Raw genomic sequence first — 25327 nt, forward strand, 5'->3', positions numbered from 1 at the left:
TAAAGATTTTATTTATTTATTTGATAGAGAGAGATCACAAGTAGATGGAGAGGCAGGCAGAGAGAGAGAGGGAAGCAGGATCTCTGCTGAGCAGAGAACCCGATGTGGGACTCGATCCCAGGACCCTGAGATCATGACCTGAGCCGAAGGCAGCGGCTTAACCCACTGAGCCACCCAGGCGCCCAGGACTTTGAAACATCTTGATTGAGATAAATTAAGGAGATTAGGGTATTGGTAATATTTAAACTCAAGGGCACCTGGGTGGCTCAGTGGGTTAAAGCCTCTGCCTTCAGCTCGGGTGGTGATCCCAGGTTCTTGGGATCGAGTACCATGTTGGGCTCTCTGCTCAGAAGGGGGCCTGCTTCCTCTTCTCTGCCTGCCTCTCTGCCTACTTGTGATCTCTGTCAAATAAATAAATAAAATCTTTAAAAAAATATTTAAAATCAAGGGAATGGATGAGATCCATAATGAAAGTTGAAATTACTTACCATCCAGTTAAATTGTGGTCCTATGGGAAATAAATTATTCCATACAGCTAGGAATTCTGTGCCCTAGAGATAACCTGAATGAGTTAATCGATTGACTTACTAGATTTTTGTTTAAGGGATTTTTGTTTAGACTCTCTCATAACCCTTGAGTGGATTTTTAGTATATTAATGAACGATTTTTATCAGTTTCTAAAGCCAGCATAGCATTATTTTAGATAACTGATGACGATGTGTTAAAAAGAAACTTTTGTAGTGAGATTCTAAGCATCATGAGGCCATTATCTATCTGTTAAGTCATCAGTCATTGGTCTCCTGGCCCCTTTCCTTACTTCCCCAGTGCTTAGTAGTAGTATTATCAATTTAATGTTGATTACTTCAAATTCTTTTCTGTGTACAAACTAATATGTATTCATGAGAATTATATAGTAATATCATGTGTGCATTTTTAAAATCATGTATACTAGACCATTCTCCAGCTTGCTTTTTTCACTTAGTGGTATGCCTTAGGTGTCTTTTGAGTTAGTACATAAAGAGTTATGTCTTTTTTTTTTAACTGTTGTGTGATATTTCATGTGATAGATTTAATGTAGTTTAGACATTCTGTTGAACATTTAGTCTTTTTGCAATGTTTTATTATAGTGCTACACAGAATATATGTGTGGTAGTTTTCTCTGGGTTCATGCTTGTTTTTCCTAGGGGGAAATTCTGAGAGTAGGTGTAAGAATAGGAATTGCTGAGTCAGAATATATGTATGTTCTAGTAACTGTCAAATTATGTTCCACTGGCCTACTATATTCACTGCATTTCCACTAGTTTCTCCACATTCGTGTGAACACTGCATATTATAAAGTAATTACATTTTTGGCTCCTTATTTATATTTTTTAAGAATGTATTTATTTTAGACAGAGAGCTCATGTGGGGTGGGGTGGCAGAGGGGGTGGGAGAGGAAGAGGGAAAGAATCCCAAGCAGTTTCCCTCACTGAGCACAGAGCCCGACTCAAGGTTCCATCTCACAACCCTGAGATCATGACCTGAGCTGAATGCTTAACTGACTGAGCCACTCAGGTGCCCCCAATTTTTGTCAGTTTGTGATCTTTCTAAAGTATGGATATCAATTCTTTATTTGTTACAGATATATATGTATATATAGTACATATAGTATATTTTTTCATTTTTTGTTTTTTTACACCTTACTGTATTTCTGTGCCATATGAATATTTTATAGTGTAATGGGAAAAATACTTTTCACTATTGCAAGAGATAGGAATAATTATAATGAATATGCAAGGCTTTTATGAGGGAAGTTATAAAATAATACAGGATATAATAAGTAGAATGAAAAGGTGTGTGTATGTCTGAATGGGAAGGATTCAGTAATGTCAAAATGTTAATATTTTTGTTTCCAAATCTCTTAATTCAATGAAACCCTAATCAGATCCACGTGTGTATAGATAGGATACCAAATTTAAAAGGTAAAAGAGATAAACATTGAGAAGGAAGATGTTCCTCTGTCCCTGACCCGTCTATACAGTGTGCCCTTCCATATAGGCAAACCACTGTTGTCATTTTCTTAGAAAAAATTCTTTTAAAGATTTTATTTATTTACTTGACAGAGAGAGAAGGAGCACAGGCCTGGGTTATGGCTTTATGTTTTGTTCTTCAAAACATCGATAGTATGTCTATAGGAAGGATGCCTAGAAGTGGAATTGCTTGGTTAAAGAAATATTTTTTTGAGTTGCCCTCCATAGAAGTTGTACCAATTTACACTGCTTTTTAGTATGAGACTCTTTCTGTATTATTAATCCTTTTTTTCTTATGTTTTTATTTAAATTCTAGTTGGTTAACATACAGTGTAATATTAGTGTCAGGTGTACAATATAGTGACTCAGCACTACTATACAACACCTGGTGCTTATCACAAGTGTACTCCTTAATTCACATCACTTATTTAACCCATCCCTCCACACCCGTCCCCTCTGGTAACCATCAATTTGTTCTCTGTAGTTAAGAGCCTGTTTCTTGGTTTGCTTCTCTTTATTTTTTCCCTTTGTTCATTTGCTTTGTTTCTTAAATTCCACATATGAGTGAACTCGTGGTATTTGTCTTTCTCTGACTGACTTTGCTTAGCATAATATACTCTGTCTTCATCCACGTTATTGCAAATGGCAAGATTTCATTCCTTTTTATGACTGATATTCCAATGTGTGTGTATGTATGTATGTGTGTATGTACACCTGCGTGCACATGTGGGTGTGCATACATATATATAGCATGTCTTCTTTATCCATTCATCAGTTGATGGACACTTGGGCTGTTTGAAAATTTGGCTGTTGTAGATAATGTTGCTATGTAAACATTGGGGTGCACATATGCTTTTGAATTAGTATTTTTGTATACCTAGTTTGATTATTGGATTGTAGGGTAGTACTATTTTTAACTTTTTGAGGAACCTTTTGATCTTTGTCAGTGTAAAAAAAAAAGTGGTGTCCCTTTAGAATTTAAATTTACATTTCTTCATAGTTCATAATTCATAGTTCATAATTCCAAGAGCCATTTGTACTTCTCTAGTAAACTATCTTTTTTTTGGGGGGGGGGGGCTTTATTCTTTTTTTTTTTTTTAAAGATTTTATTTATTTATTTGACCGAGACAGAGATCACAAGTAGGCAGAGAGAAAGAGGAGGAAGCAGGCTACCTGCTGAGCAGAGAGCCAATGCCTGGCTTGATCCCAGGACCCTGAGTTCATGACCTGAGGCGAAAGCAGAGGCTTAACCTACTGAGCTGCCCAGGTGCCCCTGGCCTTTATTCTTTGATGGTTTGTTTATCTTACTGACTATAGGACCTCTTTGCCTTGATCCCCCCCCCATGTGTGTTGCAAATATTTTCTTGGTAGTTCATCATTGTGTTTATTTATTTTCTCCCCCCCATATAAATATCTGGTAAAATACACTAATGTAAAATTTACCATTTTTTCCTATTTTTTAAAAGATTTTATTTATTTATTTATTTGAGAGAGAGAGAAGCAGATAGTGACAGAGATAGCGAGAGAGAGCACAAGCAGGGAGGAGAGGGAGAAGCAGGCTCCCACCAAGTAGGGACCCCGATTCAGGCCCCGATCCTAGGACCCCGGGATCAGGACCCGAGCTGAAGGCAGACGCTCAACTGACTGAGCCACCAAGGCATCCCCAATTTTTTCTAATTTTATGTGTACAGTTCATTGGCATTAAGTATATTCACACATTTTTTTTTTTAAATCACCATTATCCATTTCTAGAACTTGCTCATCATCCAAACAGAATCCCTGTACTTAACAATAGTGCCCCAGTACCCCTTTCCTCCAGCTCCTGGTCACTTCTGTTCTACCTTTTGTCTCTTTTGTTTGCCTATTCTATGTACCTCAAATAAGTAGAACCAGAAAAATTTTGCCCTTTTGTGTCTGAATTCGTTTACTTATCATAATGTTTTCAAGATTTTAAGGTTTTCTATGTTGTAGCATGTATCAGGCTTTTTTTTCTTTAGGGCTGTATAATCTCTTGTATTTACACCTTGCTTGTCTCATTCATTTGTTGATAGACTTTTGGGCTATTTGTACCTTTTGACCATTGTGAATAATGCTGGTGTGAACATTGGTTCACAGGTATTCATATGAGTCCCAGCGTTCATTTTTTTTTTTAGATATCTGGCAGGAAGTAGAATTGACTGATCATGTGTTTATTTTATGTATAGCTTTTTGAGGAACCCCCAAACTGTTTTTCCATAGTGGCGGTACCCCATTTCACATGGCTCTGAGCAGTGTTGGAGAAGTATTTTTTCTTTCAGAGTGTTCTGATTTTTGTATATTTTCATCTTGTTGTTCTTATTTTTTTAGATTTTATTTATTTGACAGAGAGAGTGGGGGAGCCTGATGCAGAGCTCTATCCCAGGTCCTGGGATCATGTCCTGAGCTGAAGGCAGACACTTAACTGAGCCACCCAGGCTCAGTTATTTTTTTAAAATAACTTATTTTTTATTTTTTATAAAAATACAAATAAATAAAATAATAATAAATAATAAAAAAATAAATATAAAAATAAAATATAAATATAATGTAAATATGAAATAAAATAAAAAGAAAAATGTTATTTTTTATAAAAAGAAATCCATCCTAATTGCAGTGCAGTGGTTGTCATTGTGGTTTTCTTCCTTTTAAAAAATTTTTTAATTACAAAAAGCACATCATGAAATTTAGTATCATAACCATTTTTAAGTGTATAGCTCTGTAGTGTTAAGTATATTCACGTTGTAGTGCAGCAAATCCCCCAACCTTTTTCATCTTGCAAAACTAAAACTCTGTTTTGGTGGTGGGTGTCACCACCCACCTACTTTGTGTTTGTGTGAATTGACTTTAGATGCTTCTTGTGAGTGTGATCATACAGTATTTACCTTTTTTTCAGTTAGTATAACGTCCTCAAGATTCATCCACGTTGTAGCATGTAATAGGTTTTCCTTTCTTTTTAAGGCTGAAAAATAATCCATTGTATGTATGTATCACATTTTATTTATTGATAATCATTTGCCCATGGACTTTTGGTTGCCAGTTCTTGGCTATTTTTGAATCATACCGCTAGGAATGTAAATGTGCAAATATCTCTTGGAGATACTGCTTTCATTTCTTTTAGATATGTACCCAGAAGTGGGATTGCTGTATCATATGGTTTGTTTTGATAGTAGCCATCCTTATTTGACACAGAGAGACAGAGGGATCACAAGTAGGCAGAGAGGCAGGTAGAGAGAGAGAGAGGAGGAAGCAGGCTCCCTGTGGAGCAGACAGTCCGATGCAGGGCTCGATCCCAGGAACCTGGGATCATGACCTGAGCCGAAGGCAGAGGCTTTAATCCACTGAGCCACCCAGGCACCCCTGCAACTTACTTTTCATGTTGATTTTTTGTTCTGAAACTTCGCTTAAGTTTTCCACTATAAGGTCATGTCAGGCTGCCTGGATGCCTCAGTTGGTTAGGCGTCTGACTCTTGATTTTGGTTCAGGTCATGATCTCAGGGTTGTGAGATTGATCCCCAGGTTGGGCTCCACTCCCAGTGTAGATTCTTAAGATTCTCTTTCTCCTTCTCCCTCGCACCCACCATTGCCCCTTAAAAAAAAGGGAAAAAACAAAAAAAATTATGTCAGCTGCAGAAATGATTCTTTTTCCTTTTCCTCTTTGGATGCCTTTTATTTCTTGCCTAATTGCTCTGGCCAGAACTTCCTATACTGTGTTGAATTAAAATAATGAAAGTAGGCATTTGTTCATTTGTTCTAATCTTAGAAGAAAAGCGTTCCGTCTTTTACCATCGAGTGGGATGCTAGCTATGGTTTTTTCCTATATATGGCTTTTATCATGTTGCAGAAATTTCCTTAAGTTGAATTAACCTTGCATTCTGGGTAAATCCCACATAGTCATGATATATATTCTCTTTAATATGTTCCTGGTTTTGATTTGCTACTGTTTTGTTGAGTTTTACGTCTTTATTCATAAGGAATGTTGGCCTGTATTCTTGCAATGTCTTTGTCTGGATTTGGTATCAAAGTGATGCTGGCCTTGTAGAATGAATTTGGAAGTGTTCTCTTCAGTTTTTGGAGACCAGTTTGAGAAGGATCAATGTTAATTCTTCATCAAATGTTTGGTAGAATTTATCAATGAAGCCATCTTTCCTGGACATTTCTTTGTTGGGAGATTTTTGATGACCGATTTAATTTCCTTGCTCATTGTAGTTCTATTTGTATTTTATTTTATTGTTTGTGTTTAATTTCTAACATTTCTGATTTTGTTTTTATTTCTATTATTTTTAATTTTGGCAGTTTTTCATATATTTTGGTCACTCTTGTTAGATATATATTATTTTTATATCTTGGTAGGTTGTATCTTTTATCAGTGTATAGTGGCTTCCTTTATCTCATAACCTTTTTTGACTTAATGTTTATTTTGTCTGAGATCCTGCTTTCTGAATATCTGCTGATACTATCTACTGACTGTCTTACTGATCCTGAATATCTACTGTATTGACTTCTCTGGTTACTGTTTGCGCAGAGTGTCTTTTCTATTTATCTACTTTCAGTCTCTTTGTGTCTTTGTATCTAAAATGAGTCTCTTCCACACAGCATATGCATAGATCTGTTTTATTTTAATCTAATCTCCCAGTCTTTGTCTTGTAATATAATTTAACCTATGTACATTTAAAATAATTATGAATAAGGAAGGATTCACCTCTGCCATTTTGCTATTTGTTTTCTGTATGTCTTATGTCCCGTTCTCAACCCCCCCGACATTTCTTCTTTACTGCCTTCTTTTGTGTTTGATTAACTTTATTCTAGTGTACCCTTTTGATCCCCTTTACTGTGTAATTTAAAATGTTTTTTTCAGAGGTTACCTTGACGATTAGAATCATTTTATTTTATTATTATTTTTTAAAGATTTTATTTATTTATTTGACAGAGAGATCACATGTAGGCAGAGAGGCAGGCAGAGAGAGAAGGGGAAGCAGGCTCCCCGCTGAGCGGAGAGCCCAGTGGGGGGCTCCATCCCAGGACCCTGAGATTGTGACCTGAGCCGAAGGCAGAGGCTTTAACCCACTGAGCCACCCAGGCACCCCTAGCATCATTTTAAATTTACAACTTACTGGAAATAATACCAGCTTAGTTTCAGCAGTGTGCACTCAACTGTTAGATATTTCTGTTCTCCCCCTTATTTTTCTCAGATTATATCTTTATATGTGTATTTATTAACATATACTGGTAATTGTTGTTTTATCTATTTGTCTTGTAAATCATAGAGAAAAAAGTAATTGTAAACTAAAAGTACAGTAATACTGGCTTTCTATTGATTTATATAGGTAATTTCACTTATGTTCTTCATTTCTTATGGGTTCAATTTACTCTGTAATGTGTTTTTTAATTGTCTGAAGGATAGCATTTCATGCAGGTATGAACTCCCTCTACTTTTGTTGCTCTAGAAATGTCTTAGTTTCTCAATTTTTTAAAAGATTTTATTTATTTATTTATTTATTTATTTATTTATTTACAGAGATCAGAAGTAGGCAGAGAGGCAGAGAGAGAGAGATGAGGAAGCAGGCTCCCCGCTGAGCAGAGAGCCCGATGCAGGGCTTGATCCCAGGACCCTGAGATAGTGACCTGAGTGGAAAGCAGAGGCTTTAACCCACTGAGCCACCCAGGCGCCCCAGTTTCTCCTTAAATTTTTGAGGAATTTTTTGCTGGATATAGAATTCTTAGTTGACATTTTTTGTTGTTGATCACTTTAAATGTCGTCTCAATAGTTTCTGGCTTCCATGGTTTCTAATGAGAAATAAGCTGGTAATCTAAATGTTATTTTGAGCATTTATCATACATGATGACTTCTCTCTTAAAATTCTCAGTCTTTGTTGGCCATTATGTGTCTTGTGGATATCTTTGAGTTTATCTGACTTGGACTTTGTTAGGCTTGTTGGATGTGTATTGTATTTAGGAAGTTTTCAATCATTATTTCTTTACGTCATTATTCCTGTCCCTTTTGTTCTCTTTATGATACATATATGTTGGTATGCTTGGTTATGTTTTATAGATCCTTTTGGCTGTCTTCATTTTTCTTCCCTTTTTTTCCCCCCTATTCCTCATATTGGGTATTTTCAATTACTCTGTCTTCCAGATTTTTGATTCTTCTACCTGTCGAAATCTGCTGTTGATCCTCTCTAGTGAATTTTTCTTTTGTCATTGTATTTTTCGTCTCCAGAATTTTTACTTTTTTATAATTTGTGTGTGTTGGTATTTTCATTTTGATTATGCCTTGTTTTCTGATTTTCTTTAGTTCTGTCAGTGCTTTCCTTTAGCTCACTGAGCATATTTAAGATAGTTGATTTAATGTCTTGACTAGTTATTTCAAAATTTGGGATTTCCCAGGAATGGTTTCTGTCAAATTCTTCTATTTCTGCGATTAGGACCTACTTTTCTGTTTCTTTGTGTGTTTTGAAGATCTGTTTCATTATTCCTATGGTGAGCTAGTGACCAGACAAAAATTTTCTTAAGTGTTTGGGTGAAAAAAAAAAACAAACCCAAAATAAAGTCTTGTGTCTCATTAAATCTGATAGATGCTGCTGGGAAAGCTGTGACTGCCCAGAGGCTGAAACCAAGAGAAGCATCTGCTTCAGACCACCCTAAATACAGTTCCAAAGTTCTTAGATGTTCCTCACTGCAAATCCTCTGACTAGCCGGGCTTTCCAGGAATGTAGGATGCTATCCCCATAGCTAAGTTGGAGTGAGGAATGGGGAATGATTGCTGGTTCATGCATTCTGCTCACTTATGAATGATTAGTAACTTCTTCATGAAGCACTCCTCTGGTTGTTAAGAGTGTTCATTAGGGTTCCAGGGATCTAAAGTAGTTAGTTCCAGTGAGTCCGTCCAGCCCAATGGTTACTTGTTTGGAGGGATCCATATCTAGAACTTCCAACTCTGCCAATCTTCTTGATAGGACCAGTTGTCTTGTTCTTCTGAAATGTTGTGCCGATGAGGGTACTTTTTGCTTTTGACAAGTGAGTGTTGACTGCAAGTTTAACTTCAGTTGTAATCCAGTCATTTCAAAACTTTCTTTACTAGGTGTTTCAGGTTTTACCTTTTTGAGGTCTTATAAGTGAGTTGCAATGAATCCATGCTCTTCTCTTTTCCTTCTAACATTTCTGATGCTGTTGAATTCTCCTGTGTTGTTCTTGTCTTTGTAGGTTTGCCTTTTTTTTTTTTTTAAATCTCTATTTAGTTGGTTTTTGGATGGAAGCAGAGTTTTGTATCTGTCTCCAATTGACCATCCAGTTAAAGTTTTTTTAGAGATTTATTTATTTATTTATTTATTTATTTTAGAGAGAGGGGAAAAGAGAAAGTGAGCATGTGAGCAGGGGTTGGGGCAGAGGGAAAGAAACAGACTCCTCACTGGGTGTGGAGCCTGACCCTGGGCTTGATCTCATGATCCTGAGATCATGACCTGAGTTAAAATCAAGAGTTGGAAGCTCAGTCGACCAAGTCAGCCACCCAGGCACTCTCCATATAATTAATTAATATTCTACATATTATCTTTGTATCCACTGATTAAGTTATTTCACTGCAGTAATTTTTCATGTAAATATTTTTGGTCTTTGAGGTAAAAATTAACCTAATTTGCATGTAGAGATAATTTTTCTTACAGAAAATTTTTTTCAGATTTATTTATTTATTTGAGAGAGAGTGCATGAGTGGGAGGGACTGGGAGGGGGGAGGGAATCTCAGGCAAACTCCCCACTGAGCATGGAGATCAGTGTGGGGCTCAATCTCATCACCCTGAGATCCAGACCTGAGGCTGAGCCTAAATCAAGAGTTTGACATTTAACCAACTGTGCCATGTAGGCACCTCTCCTCTCGGATTTTTATATCTCCTTTTCTTCTTCTTAAAATTGTATTGGCTGATACTTACGGAACAGTGCTATGTGGTAATAATAATATCTTTATCTTATTCTTAACTCTAATAATGCTTTTAATATTTCACATTAAATTTGGTGACATCCCTTGGTTGGTATTTTATATATGTATTTATAAATACATCTATTCCTATTTTTTTTTTTTTAAGATTTATTTATTAGAGAACGTGTGTGTGCAGGTGTATGTGCATGCGAGTTGGGGGCAGGGAGGGGTTGAATCTCAAGCAGTCTCTATGCTGTGCATGGAGCATGACATGACACTCAGTATCAGGAGACCTGAGCCAAAATCGAGCTGGCACTTAATGGACTAAGCCACCCAGGTGCCCTTATTCCTATTTCATTAAGAATTTTTATTCCCCCCCTTTTTTTTTTTTTTTAAAGATTTCATTTATTTGGTAGAGCCAGAGAGCACAAGCAGGGAGAGCAGCAGCAGAGGGGGAAGCAGGCTCCCTGATGGGTGGGGTTTGATCCCAAGACCCCTGGATCATGACCTGAGCTGAAGGCAGAAACTTGACTGACTGAGCCAACCAGGCATCCCAAGAATTTTTATTCTTAAAATTTAAAATTTGCCAATTTGACTCAGAACTTTTCAAAGTACACATGATCACATATTAACTAAGTGTTGCTGTAGAGAAAAATTCACCTTAGCTTTCTTTTTAACACTTAATGGTACCTAGAAAGCTCTTAGATAGGCTTACCAGTGAGAAAATGACAATTTTTCTTGAATCACTTTGAAATGCTTGCTTTCTTTCTTTACTTTTTTTTTTTTTTAAAGATTTTATTTGTCACAGAGAGAGTATAAGCAGGGGGAGTGGCAGGCAGAACAGGCAGAAGGAAAAGCAGTTTCTCTGTTGAGCAAGACTCGATATGGGACTCGATCCCAGGACCATGGGATCATGACCTGAGCTGAAGGCAGATGCTTAACTGACTGAGCCACTCTGGTGTCCCTGAAATGCTTTCTTTGTGATTTTCTCTGAATATTTATAAGCTTTTTTCAGCAAGTGCTCATAACTTTATTACTAGGAATGTTAACATTTATATTTTAACTACCACATTTTCTTTTCTTTTTTTTTTTTTTTTTTTTTTTTTTTTTCTGTGAGAACATTAAGTATTTTATTAATTGGTTCTTTTTGGATCAAAATAAAGAACAACTAAAACTGTAAAGCATTCATGATTTATGTTGAACATCTTAGTTCATTTGGGCTGCTATACTGAATGACCAAAGACAGCAAACATTTATTTCTCACGGTTCTAAAGGCTGGGAAGTCTTAAGATCAAGGCTCTGGCAGATTTGCTATTTGGTCTGGGATAGCTTCCTGGTTCCTAGATGGATTACTGTCTTCTCACTGTGTCCTCATAGGTGGAAGAGGGAAGGGAGCTCTCTGGGGTGTTTTTTTTTTTTTTTTTTAAAGATTTTATTTATTAATTAGAGCATGCGGGGGTGGGGTGGGGAGTAAGAGGAAGAAGCAGACTCCCTACAGAGCAGGGATCCATAGGCTGGACTCTGTTCTGGGACTCTAGGATCATGACCTGAGCCAATGGCAGTGTCTTGACCAACTGAGCCACCCAGGCACCCTCTGGGGTATTTTTTTTAATAAAAAGGGCACTAATCCCATTTATGAAGTCTCTACCTTTGTGACCTAATCACGTCTCAAAGGCTTTCCCTCCTAATACCATCTCAACTTATAAAGTGGGTGGGTGGGGGGACACAAACATTCAGTCTGTGACATTGATGGAGTATCAATGGAATATCAGTATTAGAAACTTACTGAAATCTTGGGTATAGGCAAAAATTGCCTTGTAATTGTTTAGGAGTGAACAGTGTGCTAATTGATTTTCACATCTGGTTATCTTTTGAATTTAAGAAAAATCCTAGGAACTATTTTTATACCATTTACTCTAGGGAAAATTGAAGGTCAGAGAAGTAAAGGAATTTGCTCAGTGTGAAATAGCTAATTAGAATGGACTTGATGCAGAAAAGTGCCTAAATGGAATAGGTTTTAATATAATGTAGAAGTGGTCAACTTTTAGTCACATTTAATTAGGTCAACTTGTAATCACATAAATGGAGTAAATTGAGTGTTGATCGAAACATATTCTCAATGACATTTAGAAGTGGCCAAATACATTTATACTATAGGATTTGAAAATAGTTATTATAGTTGAGTAGTTACTCTGTTTTGAGAAGTTGATGACTGCAGAGAGCTAACTGGTAAAGTCCTATTTTGAGCTTCACTGTTTTCTTCTGATTGATACCTAGCAGTCTGCCACCAGAGGGTATTATGAAGTCAGTTCCAGCTTTTCTGTCTTAGAAATTGTTGTCTTCTATTTTAGATGTACTAAAACCATAGAAAGGATCCAGAGAACTCATGCATTAGAAGCCTGTGCATTTCATAATATCTGTGTATTTGCCTTCCTTATTCCTCTGAAAATTGTTATGTTGATGAGGATACTTCAACTTCCTTTCTTCCATTTGATACTTGTGTAGTTTGAGTATTGATTTGGTTATTGTTTTGTTGAAAAAAAATTTTTTTTTTAAAGATTTATTTGACAGAGAGAGAACACAGCAGAGGGAGTGGGAGAGGGAGAAGTGATGCAGGGCTTGATCCCAGGACTCTGGGATCGTGATCTGAGCCAAAGGCAGACGCTTGATGACTGAGCCACCCAGGCACCCATATTGAATTTTTTACTAAACGAGCCGTGCTGTATTATTTTATTGTTCAGTACTTAATTACGTATTACATATCAGTATGAATATTCATATCCTGATATCCAACTTATTGGCTGTGGTCGTGGACAGCTTAGCTTTGAAGATGATGATGATGATGATGATGATTTTTAAAATAAACTCTAGGGCTAATGTGGGTCTTGAACTCACTACCTTGAGATGAAGAGTCACATGCTCAATCGACTGAGCCAGCCACGTGCCGCTTGTTTTTAAATGAGTGTAGAAAAAGGCAGAAGTGATTTCCTTCATGGATTTGCTTTCGTGTTTAACTCGCATGACTATTCGACTTATAACAAGCCATCAGACAAATGTTAATTATTACTGGTTGGATACTCTTTTATTTTTTAAAACATTATTTGAGTTATAAAATTTTGAATCACCGTTACTCAACATATTTTAACTTTTAATACTTTCTGTAGTGGTAATGTTAAACTTTTTTTTTTTAATGTTTACTTTAAATTATGTGAAGGCTTTATATGAGTGTTTCCACTAGCATATTTACTGTTTTAACATGAGGAAGTCTTTGTGAGGAGCTGTTTTAGAGTAATGGTGTATATATTTTATTATTATTATTTTTAAAGATTTATTTATTTTAGAGAAAGAGAGCACACACAAGTAGGTAGAGGGACAGGGGGAGAGAGAAAAGGAGAGATGCAGACTTCTCCACTAAGTACAGAACCCGACTGGGAGCTCCATCCTACAGCAGCGAGATCATGAACTTAGTGGAAATCAAGAGCTGGGTGCTTAACCAGCTGAGCCACCCAGATGCCCCTGGTGTGTATACTTTAATTTTGGAAAATATTTGAAGTGTCTTAGAGTATGGAATGGTAATTTGTAGATCTTTGATTAAATCAAAGTCCTCACCCCTTAAACTTTTAAATAGAATTAATCTAGTTTCTTTAAAGTAGATATAAATGTATCTTCTGTCATTTCCCGGTATTAACATGTCTTTCATACTGACAGAGACACAGTTCTTGCTCTTAGAGTAATGATTCGGAGACTGGTTTTAGAATTGAGCAGTTTTACTGTGTCTGAGCTATGATTTTATTATAGAAAAGTCAACATCTGTTTTAGTTAATTCAGTGAGGTTTTGTCACAGTTAAGTGAAAATACAATAAGGCTTTTCCTATAAAATACTATTTGTTATTGAAAATATTTCATTTTCATTACTATGTTGGTTGAATAGGATTTGGTGCTCTCTGGAAACTAAACTTAAGGTCAGAGAATAGAATAGTATATATAAAATAAAGGACTAGATTATATATATAAAATAAAGGACTAGATTGTAATTATACAGTTATGTTACTTAAAAATAACTCTGGTTAAAAAGAAATAACTCTGGGGCCGCCTGGGTGGCTCAGTGGGTTAAAGCCTCTGCCTTCAGGTCATGATCCCAGGGTCCTGGGATCGAGCCCCACATTGGGCTCTCTGCTCGGCGGGGAGCCTGCTTCCCCCCGCCTCTCTCTCTCTGCCTGCCTCTCTGCCTGCTTGTGATCTCTGTCTGTCAAATAAATAAATAAAATCTTTAAAAAAAAAATATAACTCTGGTAGTCAAAATGAATATACGGATTTTTGCCTTCTGGCCCTTCCACAAATATTTGGGACAACTGAGTATATATTCTGTGCCTAGGTCCTGTTTTAGGTTCTAGACATTCATTGAGACGAGCAGATTAGTTACAGTCTATCCAGTGTTTTCATAATATAGTTGTTATACCCCTTTTTAAAGTCTGTGAAAAGTGCTTATTCTGTATCCTTTTTGTTTCTGGAGAGGATAATCTGTCGCTCTTTAACTGATGCTTTATCAATTTTATATTGTCTTCTGTTGTTGACTTCTGTTTTTCCCATTATTCTTTCAGGTTCTTAGCTCCCTGAAATTCTTTTTAGATTAATGTTGAACCTAAAGTGCAACTTGTTGATTACTTCTCCTACTCAGACTCCCTGTTCCTCCTCATAATCTATGTGTATCAGTATAATCTGATCCTTTCAGAGGTTTTTTTTTTTTTTATTATTTTACATAAAAGTATATGTACTTTAGGAAAAACGTAGTGTGCATATGCGTGTATATTGGTTTTTGGAGAATGTGTAACGTTGTAATAATAATTCTGTGTTCTGTGACTTTTTTTCTAGTCAAGAGTAATCTTACTAACCTTTTCATGTTAGTAAGATCTACTTTTGAAAAATCCCTAATCTGTTCACTTTTTTCCATCTCCTGTCATCACCTTTGTTTCTTTCAGGTATTCTTTGCTTTTAGTCCTGCCTTCTTATGTTTTCCAAATAGCAGCCCAAACAATATATTAAAAATATAAGCCATGTTAACCTTTTAGTGAGGACTCTACAATGTTTCCTTTTACAGTAAAATCCAGACTTGGCATTTAGAACTCATGATTGCTAATTTCAGGGAGTTTACTTGTTTTGTTTATTGATTTTTTGTTTGTTTGTTTGTTTCTCTCTCAGGTGTCCTCATCAGTGTCTTGTACATACTAGGTTAGGTGCTTTGTAAATCTTTATTGAGTGCAGTTAATGAATTAACTTGTTGGCCTTGGTGGGTTGTTCTGTGCATGTTTTTATATCTCCTATATAATTCTTCCCTACCAACTTGTTTAGCAACATTGATCTTTATTCTGTTGCTTGAATTTACCAACTTCATTCCCTCAGGCTTTTGCTGGAGATATCTGGAATGCCCTTTCTACATTTTCCCACAATTGGATCTTCCTTGTTGTTCCAGATTTCATTGTAAATGTCAGCTGCTCTGATCATTCTGTTACCACTTTGTTTTTATAAAAACTCTAATTAAAAATAAACTAATTTTTGTTTTAAAAACAAGTGACAAATTACATTCTGAAGTTAAAATACAGCAAAATATACAATGAACAATTTCTCTGTCACCTATCTGCCAAAGTGGTATTTATGTATGTTATGTATATTAGTATCATCTTTATTGTCCCAGACGCTCCTTATAGCAAAATAAGCAAATAGCAATATATATGAAGTAGTAAACGTTCTTAAATCAGCCTTCTTTGTTTTTGTTTTATTTTTTTAAACTGGGCTAAGTGGCTTTATTAGAGAAAGAGGATTACAAAAGATTTAAGAGTTGGCCTTGCGACTCTTAAACCAGTCTTTAAGACTTGTACAACCACTGTGTCCTCACCTTTTCAGATGACTTAACTCTGAAAATAAGGCTACCATGTATCAACCACTTCAAATTCCCATGTCAAATTCCAACCCATTCCATCTACAGAGTAACCTACAATCAATCTATACCCACTCTTCATTTTGCCCCCCTTCTGTTTTTGTTTTTGTTTGTTTTTTTTCTTTTTCTTTTCTTCCCTGTTTTTTTCCTCTGAAATTCTCTGACTCGTGTTCAGGATTAGTTCTACTACCACCTGTGTCCATGACCTCATCCTCTCCATCTGCTCAAGAACTTAATTTCTTTTCTGGCTCTTCACTGTTAACTCTCTGCTGTCTCTTTGGCTTTAGCACAGTCCTGCATATATATCAGGTGCTCAAAAAATATTGGTTGAATTATAGTAGAGTAATGAAGAGTTTGGACTATTGAGTTAGAAAGACCTGGGCATGCATAGTATGTGACTTGGGCAGGTTAGTTAGCATCTCTAAGCTGTAATTTCTTACTCTTTAAAATGGGACAAAAATGGGGCGCCTGGGTGGCTCAGTGGGTTAAGCCGCTGCCTTCGGCTCAGGTCATGATCTCAGGGTCCTGGGATCGAGTCTCGCATCGGGCTCTCTGCTCAGCGGGGAGCCTGCTTCCCTCTCTCTCTCTCTCTCTGCCTGCCTCTCCGTCTACTTGTGATCTCTCTCTGTCAAATAAATAAATAAAATCTTCAAAAAAATTTTTTTAAAATGGGACAAAAATTATAACTGTCAAGGGTTGTTTTGAAAATGTAACTAAGAAGTGGAATGTATAAATTTCCTATGGTCATTTTAACGAATAACCATAAGTTTGGTGGCTTAAAACAACAAACTTTTCTCTTATGATTCTGGAGATCAGAAGTTGAAAGTGATACAGGGCTCAAATCAAGGTGTCAGTAGGGCCATCCTTCTCTGGAGGCTCTAGGAGAGAATCCATTCCTTGACTCTTCTACATTCTGATGACTGCCAATATTTCTTGGCTGCGTTACTTCAGTCTCTGATCTCCAATCTGTCTCTATGGTCACATTGCCTTCTCTTATGCTTGTAATCTCCTTCCACCTCCCTTTGCAAACTTGTGTGTTTAGGGTCTCCCCAGCTAATCTATTTTTAAATCCTCAATCTTAATCATATCTGCAAAGACCTTTTTCCCATATAAAGTATCCTTTACAGGTTCTAGGGATTAGGATCTGATATCTATGGGAGCCATTATTGAGCTTGATATGTGGCTATAAAGCACACAGCATAGTTCCTGACAAATAAAGGTATAAGCAAAGATTTCAGATTCTCAGAAGGATTTAATTATATAGTTAGAAGGGAGCCAGGGAACATGAGAAAAAGGAATTAAAAAAAGATGAGGTAGGGGAAATTAGGGATTAGATTGTATCATTTTATTTAATACAGTGAATAAATGGGTAAAAGAGAAGGGATTTTTATTGTCGGATTTTGGTTATTTTCCTGTTCAAACACATTTTGAAGGATTTATCTGTGTTTTCAGTATTAAGGTTTATAGCTTAAATAGTGTGGTAGAAAGGAGGTGGTGGAGGTAGAAATATACTGCATATCATTACTGAAAATTGGTTAATTACATTTCTTTTTATATTCAGGAGGTTCACGTGTAAAGTATATAAAATGAGATATATGAGATCATAGATTGGATACCAGATTTTTCCTTTATTAGATGAGAATTATTACCATTTAGAATAAAAAAAGTACTTTAAAAATTATTTCAGTTAGAAGAGCAAAAGATTATATTAACATTTGTTTTCTTTTTTCCATCTCCTTTTCAGGTTTTTTGGCATGGACACAGGTTCAGTGGGAGGATTAGAATTGACTGATCAGACTCCTGTTTTATTAGGGAGTACGGCCATGGCAACTAGTCTCACCAATGTAGGAAATTCATTTAGTGGTCCACCTAATCCTTTAGTTGCTAGATCTAATAAATTTCAGAACTCGTCAGTGGAAGATGATGATGATGTTGTTTTTATTGAACCTGTACAACCTCCCCCACCTTCTGCACCAGTGGTAACTGATCAAAGAACTGCAACATTTTCATCATCAAAAAATGAAGAACTACAAGGAAATGATTCCAAAATTCTTCCTTCCTCAAAAGAGTTGGCTTCTCAGAAGGGCAGTGTAAGTGAGACAATTGTCATTGATGATGAAGAGGACATGGAAACAAATCAAGGGCAAGAAAAAAATTCCTCTAATTTTATTGAACGGAGACCTCCTGAGACTAAAAACAGAACCAATGATGTGGATTTCTCCACTTCCAGTTTTTCAAGAAGTAAGGTAAATGCAGGAATGGGTAATAGTGGTATCACCACAGAACCAGACTCTGAAATTCAGATTGCTAATGTTACAACCTTAGAAACAGGTGTAAGCTCTGTGAATGATGGCCAATTAGAAAATACTGACGGGCGAGATATGAACTTAATGATTACACATGTAACATCACTGCAGAATACCAACTTGGGAGATGTCTCTAACGGACTGCAGTCAAGTAATTTTGGTGTTAATATACAAACATACACCCCATCTTTAACTTCACAGACCAAGACTGGAGTAGGACCTTTTAATCCTGGTAGAATGAATGTGGCAGGAGACGTATTTCAGAATGGAGAATCTGCAACTCATCATAATCCTGGTAAGCATTAAGTGAGCTACCCTGTGTAAAATTGCCCGATTCTCTTTTCATGGTAGTAACTGGTACTACCTTGGTTGGTTTATTCATGTAAGAAGTTAATTCCATTGACTTTTAGCAGTTGGAAATTTTAGCTAATAGGAGATGTAAAGCCATGTATTTCTTTGCAGATCATTAGAAAATTCATCACAGAAATCTATGTTTAAGGGATTGGAATGAATACTCTTTACATTCACTACCACTGGAGTCTAACAGTTTGGCATCTTATATATTTTTAGTATTTACTAGTGATGTATAAATATTGAAAAGAGATAAGCAGCACACTTAAGGAACAATATAGTATTGTATCATAGGTACATTTACATTCACTACCACTGGAGTCTAACAGTTTGGCATCTTATATATTTTTAGTATTTACTAGTGATGTATAAATATTGAAAAGAGATAAGCAGCACACATAAGGAACAATATAGTATTGTATCATAGGTACATTTAGAATTGTTTTTACTTTTAAAGCGATTTTGATCACTTATCTAATTTTAATTTTTTCTTAGCATTTTATTTTTTAATATTTGAAGGTTGATAAATTTCTCGACTGTTAGAATAATTTTTCTTCAGGTAGCTTTTCTCTGTGAAAACATTAAAAAGAAGTTATAAGAACTCTGGGTTTTTGATGGCCATAACTTTATGTCCCTTTCTCTTTCACTTCTGCCCCCAAACTTTTGTATGTCAGTCTCTCATTATCCTTCTTTGTTTCTCTCTCCCTTTCTTATCATTTTAGGCCCATTAGCAATCTTACTGGCCTAGAAATTGTGGAGAATAATAAGGAATGATTCTCCACAATCATTACACTACACTTAGGTAGTGTAGGATGGTATAAAACGCTAGTAATTTTTCCTTTTTTCTTGCTATATTTTTGTTTATGAGAGTAATGTTTAACATAGAAGAATTTTTGGAAAATCTGTAATTAAAAAATGAGGGAAAAAATCCCCGGTATTATTAATATTATTATTATTATTATTATTTTAGAAGATTTTATTTATTTTATTTGACAGATAGAGATCACAAGTAGGCAGAGAAGCAGGCAGGCAGAGAGAGAGAGAGAGAGAGAGAGGAGGAAGCAGGCTCCCTGCCGAGCAGAGAGCCTGATGCAGGGCTTGATCCCAGGACGCTGGGATCTTGACCTGAGCCGAAGGCAGAGGCTTTAACCCACTGAGCCACCCAGGTGCCCCCACCCCCAACCCCCGTGGTATTATTAACTGAAGATTACCACTGCCAGTGCTTTGAGTGGTTATCTTTCAGGCTTTTTCCATTTATTTTAACTTTGTTGAAATGCGACTGTGAATAATACTGCTTCCTGTTTGTTTCCCACTTTACATTGTATTTTCTCATAGCATTAACATTTATACATAAAAGTTTTAATGGCTGCACAGTAGATATGGATATACCATTCCTGTATTTGGTATTTATACTATTTCCCATATTTTCATATTTTGCTATTAGAGGTTTATGTTGAACATCTTTGTTTAAACTTCTCATTTCTTTAGAGTATATTCCTAGAAGTGAAATAACTAGGACAAAGGATATCACTGCCCCTATCCTTCCAGAGATTTTTGGTTGAAGAAAAAATGTTTGGTTAATAGTGATTTTGAAAGAAATAGGTTTGTTATTATATGATTTGGAAACTTTCTTCTACCTTCCAAGACCCTTTCCCTCTATGTGTAAATACATATTCGTAGGTAGATCTGGGTTGGGGTAGGATGTATGTGTGAGTTTGTATGAGCATTTTAAAGTTATAGAAATAATACTGTCTTATTGCCTTCCGGAAAGGTCTTACCAGTTTATACTATCAGCTGTATATAATTAGTTTCTTTCATTGTAACCTTCTGGCTCTCATAAAAGTTTGAGAAATGATAATGCTCAAATCAATTTCAAAATAGTCATTTTGTCTTTATTGTAATTATAAATATATTTAAAACATTAGAGTATACAGAGGAAAATAATTAATCTCACCATTGAAATAGTACGTTTAATTCTAACCTGAGATCATAGTTTAGGTATAGTTTTGTAAACTCTTTCCTCCTACCATTCCTTTAAATACCTAACAGTAGATCTTGAACTTTTGTTCATATCAAGTCTATATGTTTGCTTTTATTCTCTATTTAGCTGAGTTCCAGCTTTTACTATTTAAATAATTCTTAAGAATATTCTTATGCATGTATCTTAGGATGTTATTTCTTTAGGAATATTGCTGAGTCAAGGGGACATATTGTAACAGTGTATTCCTGGGGGATGCCTGGCTGGCTCAGATGGTAGAGCATGTGACTCTTGATCTTGGTGTTATGGGTTCGAGCCCCTGTTGGGTGTAGAGATTATTTTAAAAATATTTAAAAATAAAAAAATTGTGTTTCTGTTTACTGAAACTCATACAAGGAACTGTATATTACTTAATGGAAAAACTAAACAGATATACCTTTTGCTCCTCTGTTTTATGAATTAGCTTTTATGTGCTGCTTTTATTTGTAATAGGGAGTTATAAAATCTTGGCTATTTATAATGGCTCTAAGACTGATTGTGACTTGGGCAAATTAAACTGTTTCCCCTGATGTCCTTTGTATAAAATAGAGGGTTTAGACAAAACTTCTCTTCCTTAAAGTATTTTGATGTTGGAAGATGTGAAAATTTGAAAGTAAGAGAAATATAAGAGCTGAAAAATAGATTTAAATTGTGGAAAAATCTTGCTATTTTTTCTAAATCAAGTTAATAGATGTCCTTAAGTTTAAATAGTTTCTTTAAGTATGTATTCAAATGATAAACCTACAAAATAAGAAATTCTAAGGAACCAGTAATTGTGTTGCAAGAAGCTATTTCTTCTGGCATATTTGTTCAAATATAATTTTTGATTGGAGGCATTCATAAGATGAAATTTTTAGTTAGTGACTACAGTTGACTCTCAAACATTGCAGGGATAAGGGGTGCTAACATCCCATCCCTTACCATACACTTGAAAATTAACGTATAACTTTTAACTCCCCCCAGATTTAACTACTAGTAGCCTACTGTTTGTTTTGTTTTGCAAGTAGCCTACTGTTGACTGGAAGCTTTAACGATAAATAGTCAACACATACTTTGTATGGTATGTATTATATACTGTATTCTTACCGTAAACTAAGGTAGAGAAAAGAATGTTATTAAGAAAAGCCTAAGGAAAGGAAAATAACTGTCATAAAAAATCTGTATATAAGTAGATTTATACAGTTCAAACCCATGTTGTTCAAGGGCCAACTGTATTTTCTTCGTATTCTTTAATATTTTTACCTGTTTATTATAACTGGTCCATTACCTTCATAATAGCAGGATAACAGGATAGCAGGATCCTAGAATGCACTCAGTTTACTCTCTGTATAAAATACAATTTTTGTGGTGAGGGATATTGTGGAGTAAGGTAAAATTTGAGTAGTAGTGTTACATAGCCCCTTGAAATCGTTAGGTTGTTGGATTGCGTTGGAACCAGGAAATCACCCTCCTTAAGGTTTTGATAGTAGAGAAGTTTTCCTGAGCTCCAGATATATTTGTATTTCCTGTGGAAGGAAAGAAATTTTTTTTAATAGAAGGGCAACTTTTTATATGTATGGAAGTTCAAAATTTGGAAGAGCCTAGAAAGGAAAAAAAAATCACTGAATGGTGGTCTATAAAGTTTCAGAAGGGAAAATGGTTATGGTATTGTCAGTGTAGTGAGGTTTGTGGAGTAGTAACTAGTATAGTAAGCTGGGTACTTCCTGTTAAGCACTAAGGGAGCTTTCTGTAAAGAGAGAAAAGATAAATTACTCTGCAATCCAGAGTTAATGTTACACATCTTTTAATTCTGTGCGATGCTGAAACTGTTTGAAGGGAGAGAGTAATATGATGTTGGTCATTTCTGTGTTACACTCTAATTTCTTTGAGATTATGTGGTCTAGAGTCCATGGAACTAAATATGAAAAAAGGTGTTTTTAAGAACATGCTTTAAGGGGTGTCTGGGTGGCTCAGGTGGTTAAGTGTCTAACTCTTGATCTCTGGGTCTTGACCTTGGTTGTGGGTTCAAATACCGTGTTGGACTCCACCCTCAGTGGAGCTTTATGAGATAAGCTTTATCAAATGTATACTAAATTTGTCAAAGGTTCTGATTGGTCAAGATTTTATTATATTTTTATGTTGATGTATGTATTCCTTACTTAAAGGGATATTCTGTAAATTAATTCTTCCTGTCTAATAAATAATGGCTAATATTTTTTAGTACTTCCTCTATGCTAGTCACTGTGGTTTATTGCATGTATTATTATTTAATGTTACCATTCATATGAGGTTGGTACAATTTCCAGTTTAGAGAAGAGTTAGGCACAGAGTTTAAGTAACTTTCCAGTCTAATCAGTGGAGTCTAAATGTCAACCAGGCATTCTTACTCCAAAACTTTGGTTTTTACATCTCTGCTATACTGCTGCCTTATTAATTTCTTAAACTTGTAGAAGATGGACTGTTAAAACTAAATATAAGAGTAGTAACTAACATGTAATATGTAATAGCATTACATATTATGTAATAGCATTGTCAGCGTGTATAAATAGCTGTTTCATTACTTATATTCCTTGTGCATTTTGTTTTTAAGATTCCTGGATTTCTCAGTCAGCTTCATTTCCTCGTAATCAGAAACAACCAGGGGTGGATTCTTTATCACCAGTGGCCTCACTTCCTAAACAAATTTTCCAGCCTTCTGCACAACAACAACAACAACAACCCACTAAACCAGTTAAAGTCACTTGTGCAAACTGCAAAAAACCTTTACAGAAGGGACAGACAGCTTATCAACGAAAAGGATCAGCTCACCTCTTTTGTTCTACCACCTGCCTTTCTTCCTTCTCTCACAAGCCGGCTCCAAAGAAACTTTGTGTTATGTGTAAAAAGTAAGGTTTACCTTTCTTTTTTCTTTTCTTTTTTAATTGAAGTACAGTTGACACATGGTATTACATTAGTTTCGGTATACAACATTGTGATTTGACAAGTCTGTAGGTTATGCTTTGCTCATCACAAGTGTAGGTAAGGTTTACCTTTCAACATAATTCCGTGTGATTGAATATTGGTGGTATATAATTTTAGGGAAATTTTAAGAGTCTTAGACTTGATCTTAGCCAAAAGGCTGAGAAGTGATTATAAGAGTCTTAGAAGTGAATTATGGTGTTTGAAATATTGGTAAGCTGGTTGTTTGATTGTTAAAGCCAAAATGAAATGTGTGATGGCTTTGAAGATTTTTATTTATTTATTTGTCAGAGAGAGAGAGAGAGAGAGAGAAAGCACTCAAGTAGGGGGAGTGGCAGGTAGAGGGAGAAGCAGGCTCCTGTCAAGCAAGGAGCCCAGTGCGGGACTTGATCCCAGGACCCTGGGAACATGACCCCAGCCAAAGGCAGCTGCCCAACCAACTGAGCCACCCAGGCATCCCTGTGTGATGGCTTTGGAGGATTCTCTACCACCTGGAGGCTTATGATTAAAAGACTTCCTATTTGGGTAGGCTTTGGGGTTTGTTTGTTTATTTATTTATTTATAAAAAGATTTACGGATTTATTGAGAGCGAGCGAGCGCATCCCAAGCAGAGAATCCCAAGCAGATTCCACGCTGAGCATGGAGCCAGACTTGGGACTTGATCCGTTAGACCTCGAACCTAGGCAAAATCAAGAGTTGGATGCCGAGCCAGCTAAGCTACCCAGGTGCCCCTGGGATTGATTTAAATACTAGGCCTTTGTAATTTTGTCTGTAATCTCCATTGTACTTGAATTTGTCAAAAGACATATGTGTTTATTTGCATTACTTAGAATTTAGTTCTGTATAAAAATAGGTCAAATTTTGTACTGTCTTCGTATTTATTAAGATTATTTTAAATTGGCAAGTCTTTGGATTTTATGTTTTTATGCTTGTTTTGAACATTAAATCGTTAGAATAATCATTAAGATTCAGGTACCGGTTTTTTGATAGCCTTGGAGAGAGACACTTCTCTCTTCTGCCAATTTTTAGGTCTGGCTTCAACCAGTTAGAAATAAGTGGAATATTGGGGTACTTGGTGGCTCGGTTGGTTAAGTGTCCAACTCTTGATCTCAGCTCGGGTCTTGATCTCAGGGCTGTGAGTTTAAGTTCTGTGTTGGACTCCATGCTGAGTCTACTTAAAAAAAGGGGGGGGGGATGTGGTATATTATGTATGTGGTCAAACCAGGTATAGATTTTTTTTCTGTACCATCTCTTGGTGAAGCCCACATTTGTGAGAATATTTTTAGATCTTAGAACTTTGAAAAAGGCTTAGTGTTCTGTACAAGCTTAATATTGGAACAGTTATCTAGTTTTTAGACTGCTTTATATAAGTAGGAGTCTTTTACATACTGTAATATAGGACCTTGAAATTCAGAATTTTATTAAAGGAAAACTTAATAGGTGTTTTTTTTTTTTAACTTTTTTTTTTAACCATTTTATTTATTTATTTGAGAGAGAGCGAGCAGGAGAGAGAGCAAGCAGAGGGGAGGAGGGAGAGGGAGAAGCGGGCTCCGTGCTTAAGCAGGGAGCCGGATGTGGGGCTCAATCCCAGGACCCTGGGATCATGACCTGAGGCAAAGGCAGATGCTTAATTGACTGAACCACTCAGGTGCCCCATTTTCTACCATTTCTAATTGCATTTGGAGAGCTGTAGAATATGTATAGAATGGTAGGTGGGGTTATTTGGGGTTATGGGTATGGGGGTGTACTTAAGTTCAATTATCCTCTCTAAAGTATATGTCATATTTCTGTGACCTAGATCTTTCAAGCTTTCTACTTACCCATAGGAAAGAATTGACTAGGTAT

General features: G+C 36.0%; 1 protein-coding gene across 2 annotated transcripts in view; it reads left to right on the forward strand.

The window, feature by feature from the left end:
- Positions 1-25327, forward strand: part of ZMYM2 (zinc finger MYM-type containing 2) — a 119455-nt gene that overhangs the window by 14895 nt on the left and 79233 nt on the right. Inside the window, exons 3-5 of one of the 2 annotated variants that reach the window (XM_047722854.1) lie at positions 17616-18117; positions 18379-18472; positions 23115-23409. In XM_047722854.1, the coding sequence (XP_047578810.1) occupies positions 17626-18117; positions 18379-18472; positions 23115-23409 (881 nt within the window). In that variant the 5' untranslated portion in view covers positions 17616-17625. Of the gene's footprint in view, positions 1-17615; positions 18473-23114; positions 23410-25327 lie in introns of both variants that reach the window. The other variant, XM_047722853.1, reaches the window with a different exon arrangement.

This window comes from Lutra lutra, chromosome 3 (genome assembly GCF_902655055.1).
Source record: "Lutra lutra chromosome 3, mLutLut1.2, whole genome shotgun sequence".
Taxonomy (NCBI): domain Eukaryota; kingdom Metazoa; phylum Chordata; class Mammalia; order Carnivora; family Mustelidae; genus Lutra; species Lutra lutra.